The following is a 20,883-nucleotide window of genomic DNA, read 5'->3' as shown; positions in this document are numbered from 1 at the left end:
TGTCTTATAAGCCATTCTGGTTGTTATTTCTGCACCATTATTCTAAAAATAAGGACAGGCTTTAGATTTTAAGGTTTAAAGATCCCATGCCATTCTATTTTATGATGCTTTAATATAGGTATTAGTGGGCCACAAACACAGTATTCAAAGACGACCCCGAAATTCAGCTGTGGTGCAGAGTTACAGTCACTCCGAAACAGTCGCACATTGAGCTTCCCCCAAACGCGCTGTTTCGGTGGGCGTGTCAAGGCAGGTCAAGGAGGGGGGTGGGGTTGTGGCCCTGAGCAGCTTGTAGCCACTACCATGCGCTCTGTATACGGTGGGCGTGTCAAGGCAGGTCAAGGAGGGGGGTGGGGGTGTGGCCCTGAGCAGCTTGTAGCCACTGACAGTACCATGCGCTCTGTTTACGGTGGATGTATCGCAATGGCTCGTAGAAACCCATATTATACATAGATATCTATATAATATATAATATTATCACCTGGCCCTGAGCAGCTTGTAGCCACGGTACCATGCGCTCTGTTTACGGTGGATGTATCGCAATGGCTCTTAGAAACCCATATTATACATAGATATCTATATCATATCATATATAATATATATTATCACGGCCAAAAGCTGTGTGAGCCTCCAGACGATAGGTTATTATGAATCTCCAACGACCGCGTCTACTTCAGATTGATGTGGAAGTGGAAGAACCAGAGACGTCGGAGAACCCGACGAAGTCCTTTGTGATTCATTATATCGTCCGGACGCGCACACAGCTTTTGGCCGTGATGTATTATTTGATATAGATATCTATGTATTATATGATATTATTTAGATATAGAGCAGAGCTCCAGGTCTGTAACGCAAGTGTTGTACACTTCCTTGTTATTTGGATAATTATTTAGATATAGAGCTCCAGGACTGTAACGCAAGTGTTGTACACTTCCTTGTTATTTGGATAACCGTTCTGCTGTTGGTGTTATGGCATAACACGTCGGAGTCTCGTCTCTGGTATTTCTACAACGAGACTCGTATTGGGGGTTATCTCAGCCATGGTTGAGAATGAATTGGGGGAAAGGAACTTTGGCTTTGACTCCCTGAAGTAGGCTACATGAACCACGACATGGAGGAGAAAGGGATTGTTGGCCGCGAATGTATCCCGCTTGAGCCCTGCTTCCCGCCGCCTCGGCAGCGGTCAGCGCTAATCACCGCATCCTGAAGCCGAGGCGGTGGTCCATAGGCTCCGGCGGGAGACGACCGCGGTCAACAATCCCTTTCTCCTCCATGTCGTGGTTCATGACTTCAGGGAGTCAAAGCCAAAGTTCCTTTCCCCCAATTCATTCTCAACCATGGCTGAGATAACCCCCACTACGGGTCTAGTTGTAGAAATACCATAGACGAGAGTCCGACGTGTTATGCCATCACACCAACAGCAGAACGGTTATCCAAATAACAAGGAAGTGTACAACACTTGCGTTACAGTCCTGGAGCTCTATATCTAAATAATATCATATAATACATAGATATCTATATCAAATAATACATATTATCACGGCCAAAAGCTGTGTGCACGTCCAGACGATATAATGAATCACAAAGGACTCTCCGACGTCTCTGGTTCTTCCACTTCCACATCAATCTGTAGTAGACAGAACCGCGCGCTGCCTGCTGCCGGCGCAAGGCACCACCGCCCGGCTGCCCGCTGCCGGGCGGTGGTGCTTCGCGGAGGTGGTGCCTTGCGCCGCGGCAACCGGCGGCAACCGGCGGCAGGCAGCATGTCGCAGTTCATGTACTTCGATGTCGTTCTGCCATTGCATTCAAAATTCTGTAACTAGCCTGTTACTACGAACTAAGCAACTACCATACACGTATTAGCATTTAGCACTAGCTCAATCACGACTCCTTCAGAATTCTTGTGGGTGGTTACGAACCAACCAAGTGGGCAGGGCCATGAATAATAGTTTGACAACGCTACGTCAGTGTCACCTTATCCAGATCGGCTCATTTCTTCTGCCTTTTTCCTTTCATTGCCTATTGCATTCAGCAGACAAACTGCATAGATTTCAAACTTACCACAGCTCACAAACTTATTCAGACCTATGTTATTTAACAAACAACAGGAAAAATGTGATTTTAATGGCATGGGCTCTTTAAAGATAAACCAGCTTGCAGACAGCGCTTAGTCATTCTTCACTAATACAGAGTATTTTTTTCTAAATGTAATATTTATTTGACTAATCTTAAGCTTAATTTGCTAAAAGTAAGAAAACTAAATATGTAATTGCTTATATTTAGTATATTTAAATTATTTTGAGGCTGTAAAACGTTTAAATTTAAGTAATCTAGTCTTAAAAACAGAATTTTATGCTTATATTTAACTTATTCTGAGGCTGTATAAAGCTTAATTTTAAGAAATGTAGACTTAAAACCAGCATTCTATGCTTATATTTAGTATAATTCACTTATTTTGAGGCTGTAAAAAGTTAAAATTTAAGTAATCTCATTTTACAACCAGCATTTTATGCTTATATTTAGTATATTTCACTTAATTTGGGGCTGTATAAAGTACAATTATAAGTAATCTGATCTTAAAACCAGCATTTTAAGCCTTCCAAATACCTCTTTAGACATGCTTATTTCTAGATTTAATTATCTTAATTCAAGAAATCTTGTCAAGTGAAATTATCTTGCTGCATGGACAGATAATTTCACTTGTTTTGAGTACATTTTAACTCAAATTTAGTGGTTTTATCTTGTTTTCAGACACCCCTTTTTTGCAGCACTCGTCTATATGATGTTATAGCTGCTGCATCTGCACCCTGTGTATTCAGAGAAGGATGCCAATTCTCTCTCTCACTCTCTCTCTCTGTCAATGTCCCTTTGGTGCAGGGTTGCTATAGAAGTCTAAGCTCTGGTAAGCATTGGATGCTTGCGTAGCCTGACCTGACGGTCAAATCCATGCTTATTGATCAGGGTTGTCCTGCATGTGTTGTTTGCCTCGGTAATGCTGATCAAACACACCCAATGCCACTGCACCTCTCAAAACAAACCAGTATTTTCGGATGCAATGATGATCAGCTGTAGCATCCTATGATTCAGATGGAGACCATTACAGTGTGCACACAAGCACACATGCACACACACACACACACACACACACACACACACACACACACACACACACACGCACACACACTGTGGCAACCCCGATCGTCGGCGGCTGAGGTTTCCCGAGGAGATGGATCAAACAAGGCGTGGGTTAACGTTCGTTTATTTGGTTAACCACTTATGAAAGAAAGGAACAAAGGAGTGAACTCAGGTTCTTCCGGGTCTGGGAATAAAGGGCGCCGCGCCGGGTCTGGTCCTGCTGCGGGGGGCGGGGTCTCGATCCCCTGCGTCTTCGGCGGCTTAGTCCGGGGGGGAAGCGTATTGGCATTAGCGGGGGTTCGGGTAATCTCCACCCGCTGCGTCTTTCCCGTTCGGTCGCGTTCTCCTGACTGGTGTCCACGCGGCCGTTAAGTCCCCTCCGCTGTCTTGCTCCGCCGGGTGCTCCGCATCTCCGTGATTGCGCGGGTGCGCTCGATGCTCCCTCCCGCATCGCTGCGCCGAGCGGCACATATCTCCCCCTGACTACCTGCCCGCGGAGAGGGCGCTGGCGGGGCTCGAACTCCTCCGTGGGATCGGGGTTGCCACACACCCCCCCCCTCAGCTGCAAGTCGGGGTCTGCCCGGCATAGGCCTAGGCAGGCGTCCCTCCGGGACAGTGCGTCTGCGTTGGCGTGTGCGCGTCCGGGCCGGTGGACCACCTGGAAGTGGTAGTCCTGCAGGGCCAGGAACCAGCGCGTCACCCGGGCGTTGGTGTCCTTGGCCGTGGCCATCCACTTCAGGGGGGCGTGGTCTGTGACCAGGGTGAAGGTGCGTCCGAGGAGGTAATAGCGGAGCTTCTCCACGGCCCACTTTATAGCCAGCGCCTCCTTTTCTACGGTCGAGTAGGCTTTCTCGCTGGTCAGGAGTTTCCGGCTGATGTAGGTCACCGGGTGCTCCTCGCCCGACCGGACCTGGGATAGGACCGCTCCCAGGCCCACCTCGGACGCGTCGGTGTGGACGACGAAGGGGAGGTTGAAGTCCGGGGTGATCAGGAGGGGCTCGGTGCAGAGGGCCCGTCGGAGGGACAAGAACGCCTCGTCGACCTCCTCTGTCCACTCGACCCGGTCAGGCAGAGCCCTCCGCGTCAACTCGTGGAGGGGGCTGGCCAGGGTCGCGAACGCCGGGATGAAGCGCTGGTAATATCCCACCAGGCCCAGGAACGACTTCACCTGTTTCTTCGTCCTCGGCCGGGGCCAGGTCTGGATGGTCTGCACCTTCTCCTCTTGCGGTTTTACGCTGCCCCTCCCCACCCGGTAGCCCAGGTAGGACGCCTCTTCGAGGCCCAGGTGGCACTTTTTGGGGTTGGCCGTGAGGCCGGCGGCTCGGAGCGCTCCCAGGACGGCACGGAGGTGATGTAGGTGCCGGTCCCAGGTGCTGCTGTGGATGACGATGTCGTCTATGTAGGCGGCGGCATATTCCCTGTGGGCCCGTAGGACCCGGTCCATCATGCGCTGGAAGGTCGCGGGCGCCCCGTGCACCCCGAACGGGAGGACCGTGTACTGGTACAGCCCGTCGGGGGTGGCAAATGCTGTCTTCTCCCGGGCCCGCTGAGTGAGAGGGACCTGCCAGTACCCCTTCGTCAGGTCCAGGGTGGTAATGAACCGGGCCGGCCCCAGCCGCTCTATTAGCTCGTCTATGCGGGGCATGGGGTAGGCGTCGAAGGCCGACACTTCGTTCAGCTTCCGGAAGTCATTGCAGAAGCGGTACGACCCGTCCGGTTTGGGGACCAGGACCACCGGGCTGGACCAGGCGCTGTGGGACTCCTCGATGATCCCCATCTGCAGCATGCTGGTGACTTCCGCTCGGATGGCGGCCCGCCGTGCCTCCGGAATGCGGTAGGGCCGGAGTCGGACTCTGACTCCCGGTTCCGTCTTGATGTCGTGGCTGACGGTCGCGGTCCTTCCGGGCCGCTCCGAGAAGACGTCGAGGTGCTGGAGGACCACTTCCTTCAGGTCCTGGGACTGGCTGGGGCTCAGCTGGTCCCCCACTGGTACCTCGGGCAGGGGTAGTTGGGCGGATAGGGACAGGAGGGCTGGATCCCGCAGGGCGGTTGGTGGGTGCCACTGCTTCAGCAGGTTGATGTGGTAGACCTGGATGGTCTTGCGCCTCCCTGGTTGCCGCACCCGGTAGTTGACTTCGCCGACGCGGTCGATGACGTCGTAGGGGCCTTGCCATTTGGCCAGGAACTTACACTCAGCAGTCGGGACGAGGACCAGCACCTGGTCCCCCGGGTTGAAGGTGCGGAGCTTGGCCCCTCGGTTGTACACCCGGGCTTGGGCTTGCTGGGCCCGACCGAGGTGTTCCCGGACCACGGGCCAGATCTGCGCCATCCGGCCGCGCATCTGCTCCACATGCTCGACAACGGTGCGGTGGGGTGATGGTTGGCTCTCCCAGGCGTCCCGGGCGATGTCGAGCAGCCCTCTTGGTCGCCGGCCGTAGAGGAGCTCGAACGGCGAGAATCCCGTGGAGGCCTGGGGCACCTCTCGAACGGCGAATAGGACATGCGGAAGCAGCTGGTCCCAATTCTTCCCATCGGCTTCCATGACCTTTTTTAGCATGGACTTCAGGGTTTTGTTAAACCTCTCCACCAACCCGTCGGTTTGGGGATGGTAGACGGAGGTCCGGAGGTGGCGGATCTGTAACAGACTGGTGAGGCCTTTCAACACCCGGGACATAAAACAGGACCCCTGGTCCGTCAGGATCTCCCGGACGATTCCCACCCGGCTGCATAAGACCATTAGCTCCCTCGCCACTGCCTTGGCGGTGGCGGCCCGTAGAGGAACTGCCTCTGGGTACCGTGTGGCGTAATCCACCATGACTAGGATATAGCGGTGACCTCGACTAGTCTTGGGGAGGGGACCTACGATGTCTAGCCCCAGCCGGTCGAACGGGACCTCTATCAGCGGCATCGGTATGAGGGGGTTCCGGACCGTGGGCCTCGGGGCGGTGTGTTGGCACTCGGGGCACGCCCGGCAGTAGTCCTCTACGTTCCGTTTTACCCCCGGCCAGAAGAATCGGTCCAGGATTCTGTCCCTCGTCTTGTCCACCCCCAGGTGAGCCCCCAATAGGTGTGTATGGGCCATGTAGAGGACCTTGCTGACGTACGGCCTTGGAACGAGCAACTGTTCTACCTCCTTACCCCCTCTCTGTACCACCCGGTATAGTAACCCCCCCCTTGTGCTGAAGTGTGGGTACCGCCTGTCACTCACCGAGTCCCGCGAGAGGCCCTCGTGGACCTGGACGTGTCCCCAGGCGTGGCGGAGGGCGTCGTCCTCCAGCTGGGCGGTGGCGAACTGTCCTCCCTTGCCGGGTCCTCCCCCGTCGGCCAGGGGGTAGTCGGTGAAGTCGATGAGGGGCGGAGACTCCTCCTCGTCTGGCGGAGGGGCCTGCTCGGAGCCCGTCAACGTGTCCGGGGTCCCCGGGGGAAGGGACACCGTGGACGAGGCGGGGGCCTGTCGTGCCGCCTCTCTCGGGGCCCTGTCGGGGGACTCGTTCGAGTCGGACCGGGAAGGCGTCGGGTGGGAGGCCATATAGGCGGGCCGGCTACGCAGCCGGCGGGGTCGGGTCCGAGGGGGTCGGACCAGCGTAACCACGCTCCCGGAGTCGAGCAGGGCGTGGGTGTCGTGCCTCCCCACGCGGACCGGTAGGCTGGGGGTGTCGGTCCTCTCGTGGGACCCGCAGGTGGTGCGGAGGCAGGCCCCCCCTCTCCTGTCGGACGGACTGGCCGTGGGCATGGATACGTCTCCGGCTCCGGGACAGTGGCGGGCCAGGTGGCCCGTTTGGCCGCACGTGTAGCACCTCCACTCCTCTCTCTGGGTCGGAGGGGCGGGCCCTCGGCGGTCCGCGATGGTCTGGTTCGGGTAGGCGGGTGCGCGGGTGGGCGGTGCCTGGGTGCGCTGGCTCTCCGGCGTCCGTCCGCGCCGCTCGGTCCGCGTCTCCCCCGCCCCCCCCGGGGCCGGGGTCGCCCCGCCGCACAGCCGCTGGGTGACCTGGTGGTTCTCCAGTAGCTCCACGAGGTCGTTCACCGTCCTGGGTTGGTTTCCGGAGGCCCAGCGTTTGGCCCCGGTGGGCAGGGCTCGGATGCAGCGGTCGATCACCAGCCGGTCCAGGTGCGGGGGACCCTCCCCCTCGACGAGCCACCGCTCCGCCAGGCGGACGAGTTGTGATACCTGGCTCCTCACCGAGCCCAGGGGGTCGTACACCCAGTCGTGGAACCGCTGCGCCTGGGCTGGGAGGCTGTGGCCGTAGTGGGCGAGGATGGCCCGCTTGAGCGTGGGGTAGTGCGCCGCCTGGGCCGTGCTGAGGTCGCGGTAGGCGCGTTGAGCGTCCCCGGACAGGAAAGGCGCCAGTATGTAGCCCCACTGGTCCGCTGGCCACCTCTCACGGGCCGCGGTCCGCTCAAAAATCTCCAGGTAGGCCTCAACGTCATCGTCCGGTCCCAGTTTGGTGAGCCGCTTCGTGGGGGCGGCGTGGGACGGCTCCCGTGCGAGCTGCTCAGCCATCCGGGCCATGCATCGCCGCAGCACCTCGATCTCCTCCTCCCGCGTCGCGGCCGGGACTCCGGGTTGACTCATGGTCCTCTAGGGTCTGCCGTGGGATCGCGTTGCCTGCATTCCCCACCACTGTGGCAACCCCGATCGTCGGCGGCTGAGGTTTCCCGAGGAGATGGATCAAACAAGGCGTGGGTTAACGTTCGTTTATTTGGTTAACCACTTATGAAAGAAAGGAACAAAGGAGTGAACTCAGGTTCTTCCGGGTCTGGGAATAAAGGGCGCCGCGCCGGGTCTGGTCCTGCTGCGGGGGGCGGGGTCTCGATCCCCTGCGTCTTCGGCGGCTTAGTCCGGGGGGGAAGCGTATTGGCATTAGCGGGGGTTCGGGTAATCTCCACCCGCTGCGTCTTTCCCGTTCGGTCGCGTTCTCCTGACTGGTGTCCACGCGGCCGTTAAGTCCCCTCCGCTGTCTTGCTCCGCCGGGTGCTCCGCATCTCCGTGATTGCGCGGGTGCGCTCGATGCTCCCTCCCGCATCGCTGCGCCGAGCGGCACATATCTCCCCCTGACTACCTGCCCGCGGAGAGGGCGCTGGCGGGGCTCGAACTCCTCCGTGGGATCGGGGTTGCCACAACACACACACACACACACACACACACACACACACACACACACACACACACACACACACACACACACACACACACACACACACACACACACACACACACACACACACACACACACACACACAATGATCTTCCTACAGGGGGGGAATCCAATCCCGGTGTGCCTGATGAGATTGTGTTTTGGATGGAGATAAATGGAGAATCATTAGTGAGCTGATAGCACCGAGAGAGAGAGAGAGAGAGAGAGAGAGAGAGAGAGAGAAAGAAAAAGAAGGGGGGGGCAGTCTTTCTCATTCACCTTGTTTACCAGGAGTATGACAGGCGCCTCAAACATAACCTGTACTGCATCCACCATTATGCAATAAACACAGAAACACACATGTACACATACACACAGGCACGCACAGGGACGTACACACACACACACACACACACACACACACACACACACACACACACACACACACACACACACACACACACACACACACACACACACACACACGGAGTATTTGAAAATGAAAATGTCCATTTGTACTTGCTGTGACTTAAAACACTGTGTGACACATACACACACAGAACCAAAACACGTAGTGGAACAAGACAGCGAGCCAACTGAACACAAAGCCCCATCTGCCAAATGAATCCACTGCATGTGTATCATTTGATTTCAACCATTTGATGGTTGAAAGGAGATTTATCATATCAGGCAATAAGGGGGTCTCGCTGGCGGAGGAGGAATGCAATGTAATTGTTTTTTCTCCCCATGTGCATTGCCAGGATATATATGCTGGGAACGGGTAAAAATAGCATTACATACAATGTGTATACTCACACTCACTGACAGAAACACACACAAACAAACCTTGACCCCCCCTCGCCCCCCCCGCCCCACACACACACACACACACACACACACACACACACACACACACACACACACACACACACACACACACACACACACACACACACACACAGGGCCCTATTTTAACGGTCTGAAACGCAAGTGGGAAGCGCAAGTAGCTTTGTGGGCGGTTCTACGGCGCTATCGCTATTTTACAGGCGGATAAATGACGCTTGCGCCGCGGCGCAAGTGTCAAAAGGGTTGGTCTGAAGCAGCCTAATTACCCGTAGGTGTGTTTTGGGCGTAACGTGCAACAAACCAATGAGAGTGCCAGCTCCCATCCCCTTTAAGAGCCATGAGCGCATTTGAATCGGACGAGTTGATATTTTGACAGCGCGTCTGCATTCTCCGATGAGACAGATGCACATGAATTTCAAACAGCAAATGGCTTAGTTTATTGCCAAATAATATGGCCTAATTCACACATGGAATAAGGGGTTTTCTTCCACAACTTCAGAAATACTGAGTCCTCAAATAAATTTCGGCAAAGAAAACGTATGATAGGCTATAACATATGATATGCGGTAACTGTGGTTCTATTTAATGATATACGCAATACATTATAAACATTGTTTCTTATCAGTATTGTATGCTATCCTAATATGCATGTGTCCCCGCGGTAATAGACATTGCCATTGATTATATTATGCGTTACGTTTTTAGTTTGCCCAAGTGAAGGAGTTCAAGTAGGCTACCTCGGGGTCTTGTTCGCGAGTGAGGGAACTATGGAGCGTGAGATTGGCCGGAGAATCGGAGCAGCGGGGGCGGTATTGCGTTCGCTTTACCGCACCGTTGTTACGAAAAGAGAGCTGAGCCGCAAGGCAAAGCTCTCGATCTACCGGTCGATCTTCGTTCCTATCCTCACCTATGGTCATGACGGGTTGGGTGATGACCGAAAGGACGAGATTGCGGGTACAAGCGGCCGAGATGAGTTTTCTCAGAAGGGTGGCTGGCGTCTCCCTTAGGGATAGAGTGAGAAGCTCAGCCATCCGTGAGGAACTCGGATTAGAGCCGCTGCTCCTTTACTTAGAAAGGAGTCAGCTGAGGTGGTTCGGGAATCGGGCATCTGGTAACGATGCCCACTGGACGCCTTCCTTGGGAGGTGTTTCAGGCACGTCCAGTGGGGAGGAGACCTCGGGGAAGACCCAGGACTAGGTGGAGAGATTATATCTCAACACTGGCCTGGGAACGCCTCGGGATCCCCCCGTCAGAGCTGGTCAATGTGGCCCGGGAAAGGGAAGTCTGGGGCCCCCTGCTTGAGCTGCTCCCGCCGCGACCCGACCACGGATAGTTTAGTTTGCGTGTGTTTAAACAGAGCACACACGCGCGCCCGCATTCATTCATTCTTTTTAACACTCACTCGCGGTAAAACAATGTTTTTCACGATCAAATAGGCCTACTCATCAATCCTAAAAGTTATGGGCATGTAGGCCTACACGATGTCTGTGTCAAGAAAATATGTGTTTGCTGTACGGTGTTTGGAGATGCATTGATTTAAAAGTACAACTTATTACCGCTGCATCAGCTGTTCTTTCCCAAATAATTTACCAAGAATGTGCGGCTAGGTTAGCCTGGTTCTACCAGACTCTCGTACTTCACTTCATTTCATTTCATTTGTACAGAGAGTCTGGACCTAATCAATTGACAAACGTTAACTCACTTGAAGGCGGGTGTCTGTTGAAGTCTAAAATGATTGGAACTGCCCAGTGCCACTCTGGATCTGCCATAACCAATCGCTAACGTTTGGTTGTGACGTATGTCATGCGCCGGGAATCACGCGCAGGTTGTACACAAACCAAACACCTTGCGCGTCTGCACGAAAATGTCCGTCAACGACAGCTGCAGGTTTTGTTCGTCGAATTTAATTTATCAGGGAAAAATTGCACATTGTAAATCAACTACCGACCTACAACAACAACTCAAACTGGCGTACGACTTCATCGTCATTGTTCTCAGACACGCCCTCTGTTCGCTGATTGGTGGCCGCTGTGGCGGCACAAGAAAACCAAATTACATACAGCAGGTCCAGACCTAGTACTGAAGGGAAATTCAAATTGAGCGGAAGTACTTAGGCGGGCGGAGCCAGGCTACGGCTAGGTAGATGAGAGAAGCAAAGTGTATGCGCGAGGTGCACAAGCAATCCGTATGCATCGCATGTGCATGTATGCATGCGCCCTTAAAATAGCATCTGAACAACGCGCCACTGACTTTAAACGAGGTATTTCCTGGTCAGTAGCGCAATGGTATTCAGAGACGGCCTCCTCCTTCCGCCGAACCGCCCCTTGGGGCGCATGATCAATCCCTAATTTACCGGCGAGTGGCGCTGGTGGGAAAATAACGCACTGCGCCAGTTGTAAACTAGCAACGACACATGCGCCAGTGACTAAGTCACTTGCGCCGGATGCAAGATAGGGCCCACAGTCTTTCCTCTCCTTTGTTCCTTATGTGAAAATTGACACAGCTACGAAGGTCAAAGGCGGCCCGCCCTCTTGCTCTCTTCAACTCCTTTTTTCCTCTCCACCCCACACACACACACACAGAAACTATTTCTCTCTCTTTCTCTCTGGCTCTGTGTCTCTCCCTCCGCAGACAGGAGGAAGGAGTTGTTTGTAAATGTACAGGGGGGACAGGTGAGCCACAGCTGAAAGCATTGGGCTATACCTCGGATAGTATCTTCCTGGCCGGCTGGATGTCTGGCTGGCTGTCTACTGAGCGTGGAGCACTGGCACGACCGGCTCGCCGAGCTACACAGGGATTAGGGGAGGCTAACATAGCGAGACTACGGTCTGCACCATAACAGAACACACACACACACACACACACACACACACACACACACACACACACACACACACACACACACACACACACACACACACACTACATAAGGCAACTTTATTTATATAGCACGTTTCATACACAAGGCAGACTCAAATTGCTTCACATATAAACATTGTCATACAATAAAATAAAATAAAATAAGAGTAAATGAAAGTAAATGAAAACATATGCAAAGAAATTAGTTGAATACAGCAAGACTACAGTACTATTACAATTGTTTATGTTGTAAAGTGCAGCACTGTCATAGCTAAACAAAGTCATATTACCACTTGTAACAGCCAGAGCCAATATTAATAGTCAATATTCTGCTCTGAACCAAATAACGAACAAGACCAGAATTTCAACAACCTCATATCAGCCGGCAGCTATAAACATACAAATGTGAGTGCAGGTGTTTGCGTGCGTTGATGTATATGCAGGTGTGTGTGTGCGTCTGCATCTGTGGCCGTGATTGTATGCGTGTGTGTACATGTGCATGTGTGTGTTTGTGTGTACGTGTGTGTGTGTGTGTGTGTGCCTGTGTGTGTGCATGTTTTCAGAGTCACAGAGGGAAGCAAAAGGAATTTTGATTGAATCAAGATTAATCATCACACAGTGGCTAAACTCAAGCTCGTCATTTCCACCCAAAATATGGGAAGCAACGGCATACATGGAAAAGGTTCAAACCCTGTCACCCGCTCTCTCTCCCATGCACGAAAGCCCCTCCTTACCCTCTCCTCCTCCCAACAAAATTTACATATAGATGTATGGACACATGTATGGACACACGTCTCAAAGGAAGGCCACTGATTGGCTGGGAGCAGTTGCAACAGAAACAACTTTATTTTTGTCTCTCTGACAATCTAACTGCCTTGACAATTTTTCTCATTACAGTCCCCCTCCAAACATCCCCTGTTCCCCGGCTGTAGGAGGATGTAGGCAGAAAGGATGGCCCTGTGAGATAGACTGAAAAGTGTTTTAAGGAAATTCTATATGCATTCTACACTTTGAATACAAGACCAACAATCCTTTCATAACAGCACTCGGCAGTTGCATGACCTCTTGCTGGTACACAATCTCTTGACCACTATTCCTACAATGCTCTTGGTGTATTATTCCGTGTGCCAGGCATGTGTGTGTATCTGTGTATGTAAATGATACTTGGCAATTGTGTTCAACATGGAGATCGTACATCACTCTGCTGTGTCATCAAGAAACTGAGAGAAAGAGGTTGGGATTGGTCCGGATGATAATGCAAGCAACAGAAACACCACTCAAGAATTTAAGGATAATTTGCCTCAAGCAATTTAAGGGAGAATTTTCTACTTTTCAACTTTGAAAGGATCACTGACAAGTACCCAGGCAGGGGGCAGGATACTGAGGGGACTATGATGTACTCATTGGGTGCTGGATTCAATTCTCAAAAGATCCAAAGCTTAGCTGTTGGCATCCGAGAGAGATGTGCCGAAGTCCTACCTGCACCTTAAAATGAATCTGAATTCAGTGGTTTCACAAGAAGGCTAAATGAATGCTAACTGAATAAATAGCTGTGAGAGTAAACACAGATGGTTCACCAGAGTAGTAGTCGTGCAGGCAGGTCCTGCAACTGGAACCCAACCCCGTGTTTTATGTGTGTGCGTGCGAGGGACCTGCAGCAGTTTTTCCAGTCCATCACATAGTCAAGGACTCAATGGAGTGGCTGCGGGCCAGCTGAGGGCCGGCTGCTGCACGCTGAACGGCTCCTTTATCTTATTATGGATTAGAAGCCATCAGTGGAGCAACGAGGAAGCATAATGCACTGCACACTAGATTACCCAACACACACACAGCAATAAACTTATGGAGTGACACACGCACACAAAAGACATATGCACAGACATTCATACGTACGCATGCGTGTTCATACGTGTTAACTTCTAACACCCATGCAAAAGCATGCATCTACGTAAACACACATACATACACACACATAGTGCCCAGAGTGCTGTCAGAGCAGCCTTCATTAAGGCCCAATCCCATTTCTAGCCCTTACCCCTTCCCCTTCCCCCTTCCCCTTACCCCTTCCCCCTTCCCCTTACCCCTCCCCCTTACCCCTTCCCCTTGCCCCTCAATACAGAGGGGTAAAACGTTCCCCTAAGAAATGGGACGCCCCTCCATTACGTGGCTTCATCGTCGCTGACTGCTATGTCAACAGAAGCCACGAGTAGGCATGTTTCAGATCAAGCATACGTTGCGTTGCGTTGCCTCACATAACATAATGAATTAGTGGATAAAAACGTCAGAAATGCTGGCGTTAACTTCCCTATGTGATGCGACGCGTCACATGGCTTTAAAAACTCGCTGGATCTCCATTGTAACTGTCCGTCTGCTTTTCTGTGCATATGCTCTTTCAAATAAATGCAGACATAAGATACTCCCCTCAACATATCAAAACATTGCCATAGGATAGGATAGGATTTTATTTGTTGTCATTGCACATACACACACACACACACACACAGGTACACACAGGTACACACAGGTGCAACGCCAAACCACTCCCCAGGGAAACAAAAGGCATGCCATAGGGAACAACGAAACCAACTTACTTAGGAACCAATATTTGGTGGAATGAAGGTATGAACAATGATAAAAAATAAAACAAAATCAAATTAAATTTAGCTCGGCTACACACACACACACACACACACACACACACACACACACACACACACACACACACACACACACACACACACACACACACACACACACACACACACACACCAAAATACTAAATTACAACAAAAACAATGGTCTCGTTTGGTTGATACATTAATTAGGCAATTGGTATAATGACACAGACATTCAGTGGGCTATTGAGCTCAACACAGAAATACCAAAGTAGAAAACAGACGCAAGAATGAAAAGATTGAACAACGTAAGTCTCACTCCCACTGTTTTCTGGCGATCATTTTCGATTTTAGGAACTCATTGTCCCTGGTCCCCCTGAAATGAATGAGCCGTCTGGTCTCCTGTGGTGTCCCTGATGTAAAGGTGGAAAAGGAAATCTTCAGTTTGACAGGCGAGCGACGTAGCCTAGGTGGCAGCTTTACCGATATCAAAGCAGTGCGCCGGTATAATCAACCAAGGAATAGTAGTAGTAAGCATATCCACTGCACACAAATGTTACTTGAAACCTTAACATGTCATGTCAAGGGTTATCGGATATCTATCTCAACAAATAGCGATAGCGGAACACATTAGCATCGGCTTCTAGTGATTCAAAACAAACTTGACTAGTGAATCAAAACAAACTTGACTAGTGATTCAAAACTAACTTCACAATTAAAAACCGCTCGAAAATAGTATTATTACACCAGTCTGCCGTAATTAAAGTGCTGAAAATACTTACATTTGTGCGTGTCCTTCGCTTGAACCATCGCTGCTGTTTGTTTATTTGGCGATTTCGGTTGGCCACTAGAGAGCGCTAAAATCTTGTATAGTTCAACGGTTATTTACCGTTATGTAATGTTTTATATCGAGCTCAGAGATCGCATTGTCCGTGTATGACTTCGAGCTGAATATACAGTCAACTTTACATCATGAGTCCGAATGATAACAACTAGTAAAAATGCATTTTCGGCCGGATTTTCCTCGAAGCCCTCCCTTTGAAGTGTGGTCATTGGATAGCTTCGTTTCAAGCTACGTTTTGGCTTCGTTTCAAGGGCTACGTAGCATTTTGTCTTCGCCCTACCCCTTAACCAAAATGAGAATTGGGACACCCTTACCCCTTCAAACCAAGGGGGAGGGGTAAGGCGGAGGGGTAAGGGGTAGAAATGGGACGCAACCTAAGCCTGCAGCCTTGAGGCCCGGCTCAATGCGATTCATACCAGCAGATACACACACACACTCTTCTGCTAGCTCAGTCTCAGCAGGGAATAAACTACACACAAACACACACACACACACACACATACCCGTTTGTCGGGCTATAGGGACAATTTTCAATTTTTTGCTCAAATCAGACTGGGCATAGGTTTACGAGGACACCGGGTTCCGGTGGTGCTAGAGCTACAAAAAACATATGTAAAATCATGAAAAAAATCTGCGAACCTATACACGACTTAAAATTAAAAGATTTTCTTTGCACAACTGAGATATAAGAAATGGCTGTTTTTCAGACTTTCTGGTGGTTTGTAAGGACTTCTCTGTAACAAGGTCTATAAGGACAGTGTGGTATACAAGGACAGTGATGTCATCATACACACACACTAAAGCTGTGTTCGAAATCGTTCCCTATCATGGATGTAGTGCACTAAATAGGGTGCACGCCATTTTGTAGGGTGTTCGAATTCTCAGTGGTCCACTATATAGGGCACTATATAGTGGACTTAAAATAGGGTACATACGATGTTCCCTACATGTTACTCCCGTATACCACAATGCAATGCGGTCGTGTTTTTCCGGAGGAGAAGAAGAAGCTGAATAACCGCGAAAACGAATACATTTAATGATGGAGTCTCCGGCTTTCGTTTAGAAATGTCAACAATTTATTTGGGATTTAACATAGAATATTTAACATTCAAAATTAATAAAAAAATACTTGAACAAGGAAATGTAACATTCAACATCAATACAACCTCCAGCTTTCCTCGTGAGTGCCTGGTATGTTTACATGATGTGGGCGCATCTGTCTGCGTCACACAAATACCCGGCGCATTTACTGACGCAAATGACGTTTAGAAATGTTCAGCGTAGTGTCCGAATTCTCGTTCCCTATTCCCTATATAGTGCACTAAATCATGTACACTATATAGGGAATAGGGAACGAGTGTATAGGGAACGATTTCGAACACAGCTTAAGTATAACCTGTTTTGAAAGGACAAAAGGTCTATAAGGACAGGTCACCATACACATACACCAAATATAACCTGTTTTGAGAGGACACATGGTTTATAAGACCTAAGTGACTGAGGCACACCATTATAATAATATGGAATATATTAAGAGGTCATTTTTGTTTTCTTTGTTGACCTCTGTTGTGCATTACATTGTGGCACATAAGTTGAACTAAGTGTAAATAACTCATCACATCGAGACATCATTTGCAGATGATGAACAGTACATGAAGAGCATAATCACTCCATTCTACACTTCTTCCTCTAGAAAACATCAGTTCATCCAATCAAACTGTCAAGTTACAAAAGTTTACAGATAACACCACGGCTCTTATCTGATGGGGTCTACCTACCGGTGGGCCAAGTGTCATTAAATCAACTAAGAGCATAACACAAAAACAGTGCTTGCATCCACTAGGACGAACTCAACCCCACCAGCACATATCGTTGCATCCTTGCTCCCTAGTATTATGTCCTGAACCAACTGCTAACCTGCAATCATGTTTCTCTCACTTTCTGATCAAACACGATAACATTTTACTGGCCCATAGCCCCTAAAATCGACCTTTAGAAGTGACCTGGACTTTTAACATCAACATGAATAAAGGAATCTAATTTCTCCAAATATAACTAACTACACTTGCTTCTTACCAACCCACTCTTCAAAAACATGTTTATCTACTTTGGGATATTATCACTAATTACAAAGTGAGGGTATACACTCACCTAAAGGCTTATTAGGTACACCATACTAATATTAACTTAACTCATCTACATTTAAGCCAATTTTTTTGAAAATAATTATTTATTATACAATTATCATATGTTTGTCATTATTAACACACAACACAACATTTGTTCAATCACTGACTTATATTTGATTTGGTTCCCTCAAGAATCTCTTCCTTAACAAAGGACAGCATTTTAAAAATGAATAAAGTAAAATAAAAGTGAATCCTGACATTAAAGGTCCCATGACATGCTATTTTATGTATTCTTTAATATAGGTATTAGTGGGCAACTAACACAGTATTCAAAGACGTTCCCGAAATTCAGCCGTGGTGCAGAGTTACAGCCACTCCGAGCCAGTCGCACATTGAGCTTCCCCCAAATGCGCTGTTTTGGTGTCTGTAGCTATAATGCAAATGAGGAGGAGCAAGGCGGGTCAAGGAGGAGGGTGGGGGTGTGGCCCTGAGCAGCTTGCAGCCACGGTACCATTCGCTCTGTTTACAGTGGATGTATCGCAATGGCGAGGCGCACACAGCCTTTAGCCGTGTTCTGTAAATATTCTAGAACACACGGGAGTCCTGGAGCTCTATATCAAAATATTATCAAAATAGACTCGACCGGCGCTCGCAAGGTCGAGTCTCATTGGCGGGCCAACGTCTCTGGGCGGGCCAGACAGAGTAAGGGGAGGAGATGAGATTCCTGATGACGTCAACAATACAGACATTCCAAATCAGCGCACTTGAGCCTCCGTTTTTTCAAAGGCGAGCAGAACAGCTAGTGCTCGTTTTACACCAAACGCAAGTTTTAGCAATTGGGGGACCATAGGCAGGCTAGGGGAACTCATATTTATGTTATAAAACCTCATAAAGTGAGATTTTCATGTCATGGGACCTTTAAAAGGCCCAGGCTAACCACAAAGCAAAACAAACAAACAAAAAAATGCCTGTGAGCAAAATAAATGAAGTGACCTAACCCATTTTTGAACACAGGACACCAACTTGTAAAACATGCCTAGAAAGGCTCAAGCTATCCAAAAGTGCATTTAGCGTTTAGAATTTGAATGCCTTTTAAAGGCCAAGCCTCTGTTACGTACAAAATCTCGAATGTTTTGAATGGATCTTGTCTCCAAGATAGGGTGTTCCTTTTCCTTGCACTGCAGGCACTGCCCACTGGTGGCAGTGACACCATTTTCAACAAAAGGCCTCAGATGTTTTATCACGGCTTGTATCTCCTCACCAGACCATGGTCTCTTCGTACACCGCCTTGATGAAACACGGAAACCTGAACAATTAAAAAAAAAGGTTAGAAGATAAAAAAAGATTTACTTGCAAGGATGTACTAGATCTGCTAAAAAATTAAGTTGGATTGTTTTCATTAACATGACATTTCATTACACTGCTTGTTAAAAACAAAATACACCCAGCTTCTTTATATGATTTATGTGTGTTGACATTAGCAAGTGTGCCTAGTGTGCCTAGTCACCGCATTTAAATCATACCTTGAGTAACTGAGTCAGGGAGATGAGGTGAACCAGAAGTTACACAGGCAGAGTTCCCCTGGTCATCTAAAAAAACCATTGCACAGTATGGGCTTAAAGAGCCTGTCTGCCTTCCAATCAAACACCATGGGTATAGAGGGGATACATGTAAAACTGTAATATATTCTACTACCATGCACATGACAAGCAGACAGCCATTTCTATATTATAATAACTATGCTCATGGCAAAGTTGTTGCCAGAAGTTAACAACATTTACTCAAAACTGTAACTGACCACTGGCAAGGTCTGCTGAGAACACAGGGGATGACACCTCCTGGTGCTGGACACCAACTTCTCCAATCCCCTCTTTCGCAGAAGAAGTGCCACTTTGACCGCTGACACAGTGCACCTAAAAAAATGAAGATGTTTAATAAAACACTGAAAATTGTGTTCCATGGAACATCACAGTACTTCTAACCATTGGTAAATTTCAAAACACAGGTAAATTCAAACCTGACTCAAGCAGAGTCATTTGGCACAGCTCTGGATGATTGACACCCTGATCTTGATTGGGTCTCTGTACAAAAGAACACAGGGACATCCAGTGCTCGACTTTCCTAAAGTCATAAAACCACATATAGGCATAATATACTCAACTCACATCCCTGACAGATGATATTCTACTCAAAATGTCCATCAAGACATAGAAAAATGGCCTGATATCGCCACATTATTCATGCTGCAACCCCTTAGCAGGCATGACATGCATTGCCAGAAGTTAACAACATTTACTCAAAACTGTAACTGACCACTGGCAAGGTCTGCTGAGAACACAGCAAGGTGCAATATGCAAAGATGAACAGGCATCAACTGGTACAGATGGGAATACTGCATACAGTATGTGCAAAGACAGAATATTTAACAAGATTTAGCAATCATTTAGGATAAGGGAGGCATGTCACTGCATAACAAATTTCAGCATCAAGCCGCAGGAAACAGCTGACAATGCACCATATAGGTACACATTGATGCCACAAGTAAGAATGTGCATTAAAGAGAAAAAAACGATATTCCTTAACTAGCCACTTTACAAGCAAGTGCTGTAGTTTCTACATCTGTATGTGAGACAGGGGAATATTCATGTTATGTGAGGACAGTTTGTAACACAGACAACCTCATGGTATGCAAGGACACTGTCCTTCTGACTTTCAATGACATCCTTGATCAAACTCTAAGTCTTGCATTATTGAACTCCCAGTGTATGGCACACTCAGAAAAAAAAACTGTGTTGGGAGGACACCATGGTTAGTAAAACCATCCATATGGATAAGGGAGGCATGTCACTACCTAACACATTTCAGCATCAAGCCGCAGGAAACAGCTGACAATGCACCATATAGGTACACATTGATGCCACAAGTAAGAATGTGTATTCAAGAGAAAAAAACGATATAACTAGCCACTTTACAAGCCAGTGCTGTAGTTTCTACATCTGTATGTGAGACAGGGAAATATTCATGTTATGTGAGGACAGTTTGTAACACAGACAACCTCATGGTATGCAAGGACACTGTCCTTCGGACTTTCAATGACATCCATGATCAAACTCTAAGTCTTGCATTATTGAACTCCCAGTGTATCGCACACTCAGAAAAAAAACTGTGTTGAGAGGACACCATGGTTAGTAAAACCATCCATACTGAATAGAAGACATTTCCATTATTGAACTCCCAGTGTATGGCGCACTCAGAAAAAAAAACAGTGTTGGGGGGACACCATGGTTAGTAAAACCATCCATACTGAATAGAGGACATTT

At 49.0% G+C, this 20,883-nt stretch overlaps 1 protein-coding gene across 1 annotated transcript; it reads right to left on the bottom strand.

The window, feature by feature from the left end:
* Nucleotides 1-3,274: 3,274 nt before the first annotated feature.
* LOC130392754 (uncharacterized) lies at nt 3,275-7,965 on the bottom strand. The gene has a single exon (XM_056603259.1). It carries the CDS (start codon nt 7,706-7,708, stop codon nt 3,275-3,277), a length of 4,434 nt encoding a protein of 1,477 aa, XP_056459234.1. The 5' UTR covers nt 7,709-7,965.
* Nucleotides 7,966-20,883: the final 12,918 nt, after the last annotated feature.

This window comes from Gadus chalcogrammus, chromosome 12 (assembly GCF_026213295.1).
Source record: "Gadus chalcogrammus isolate NIFS_2021 chromosome 12, NIFS_Gcha_1.0, whole genome shotgun sequence".
Taxonomy (NCBI): Eukaryota; Metazoa; Chordata; class Actinopteri; order Gadiformes; family Gadidae; genus Gadus; species Gadus chalcogrammus.
This window is presented reverse-complemented; position numbering and strand designations above follow the sequence as displayed.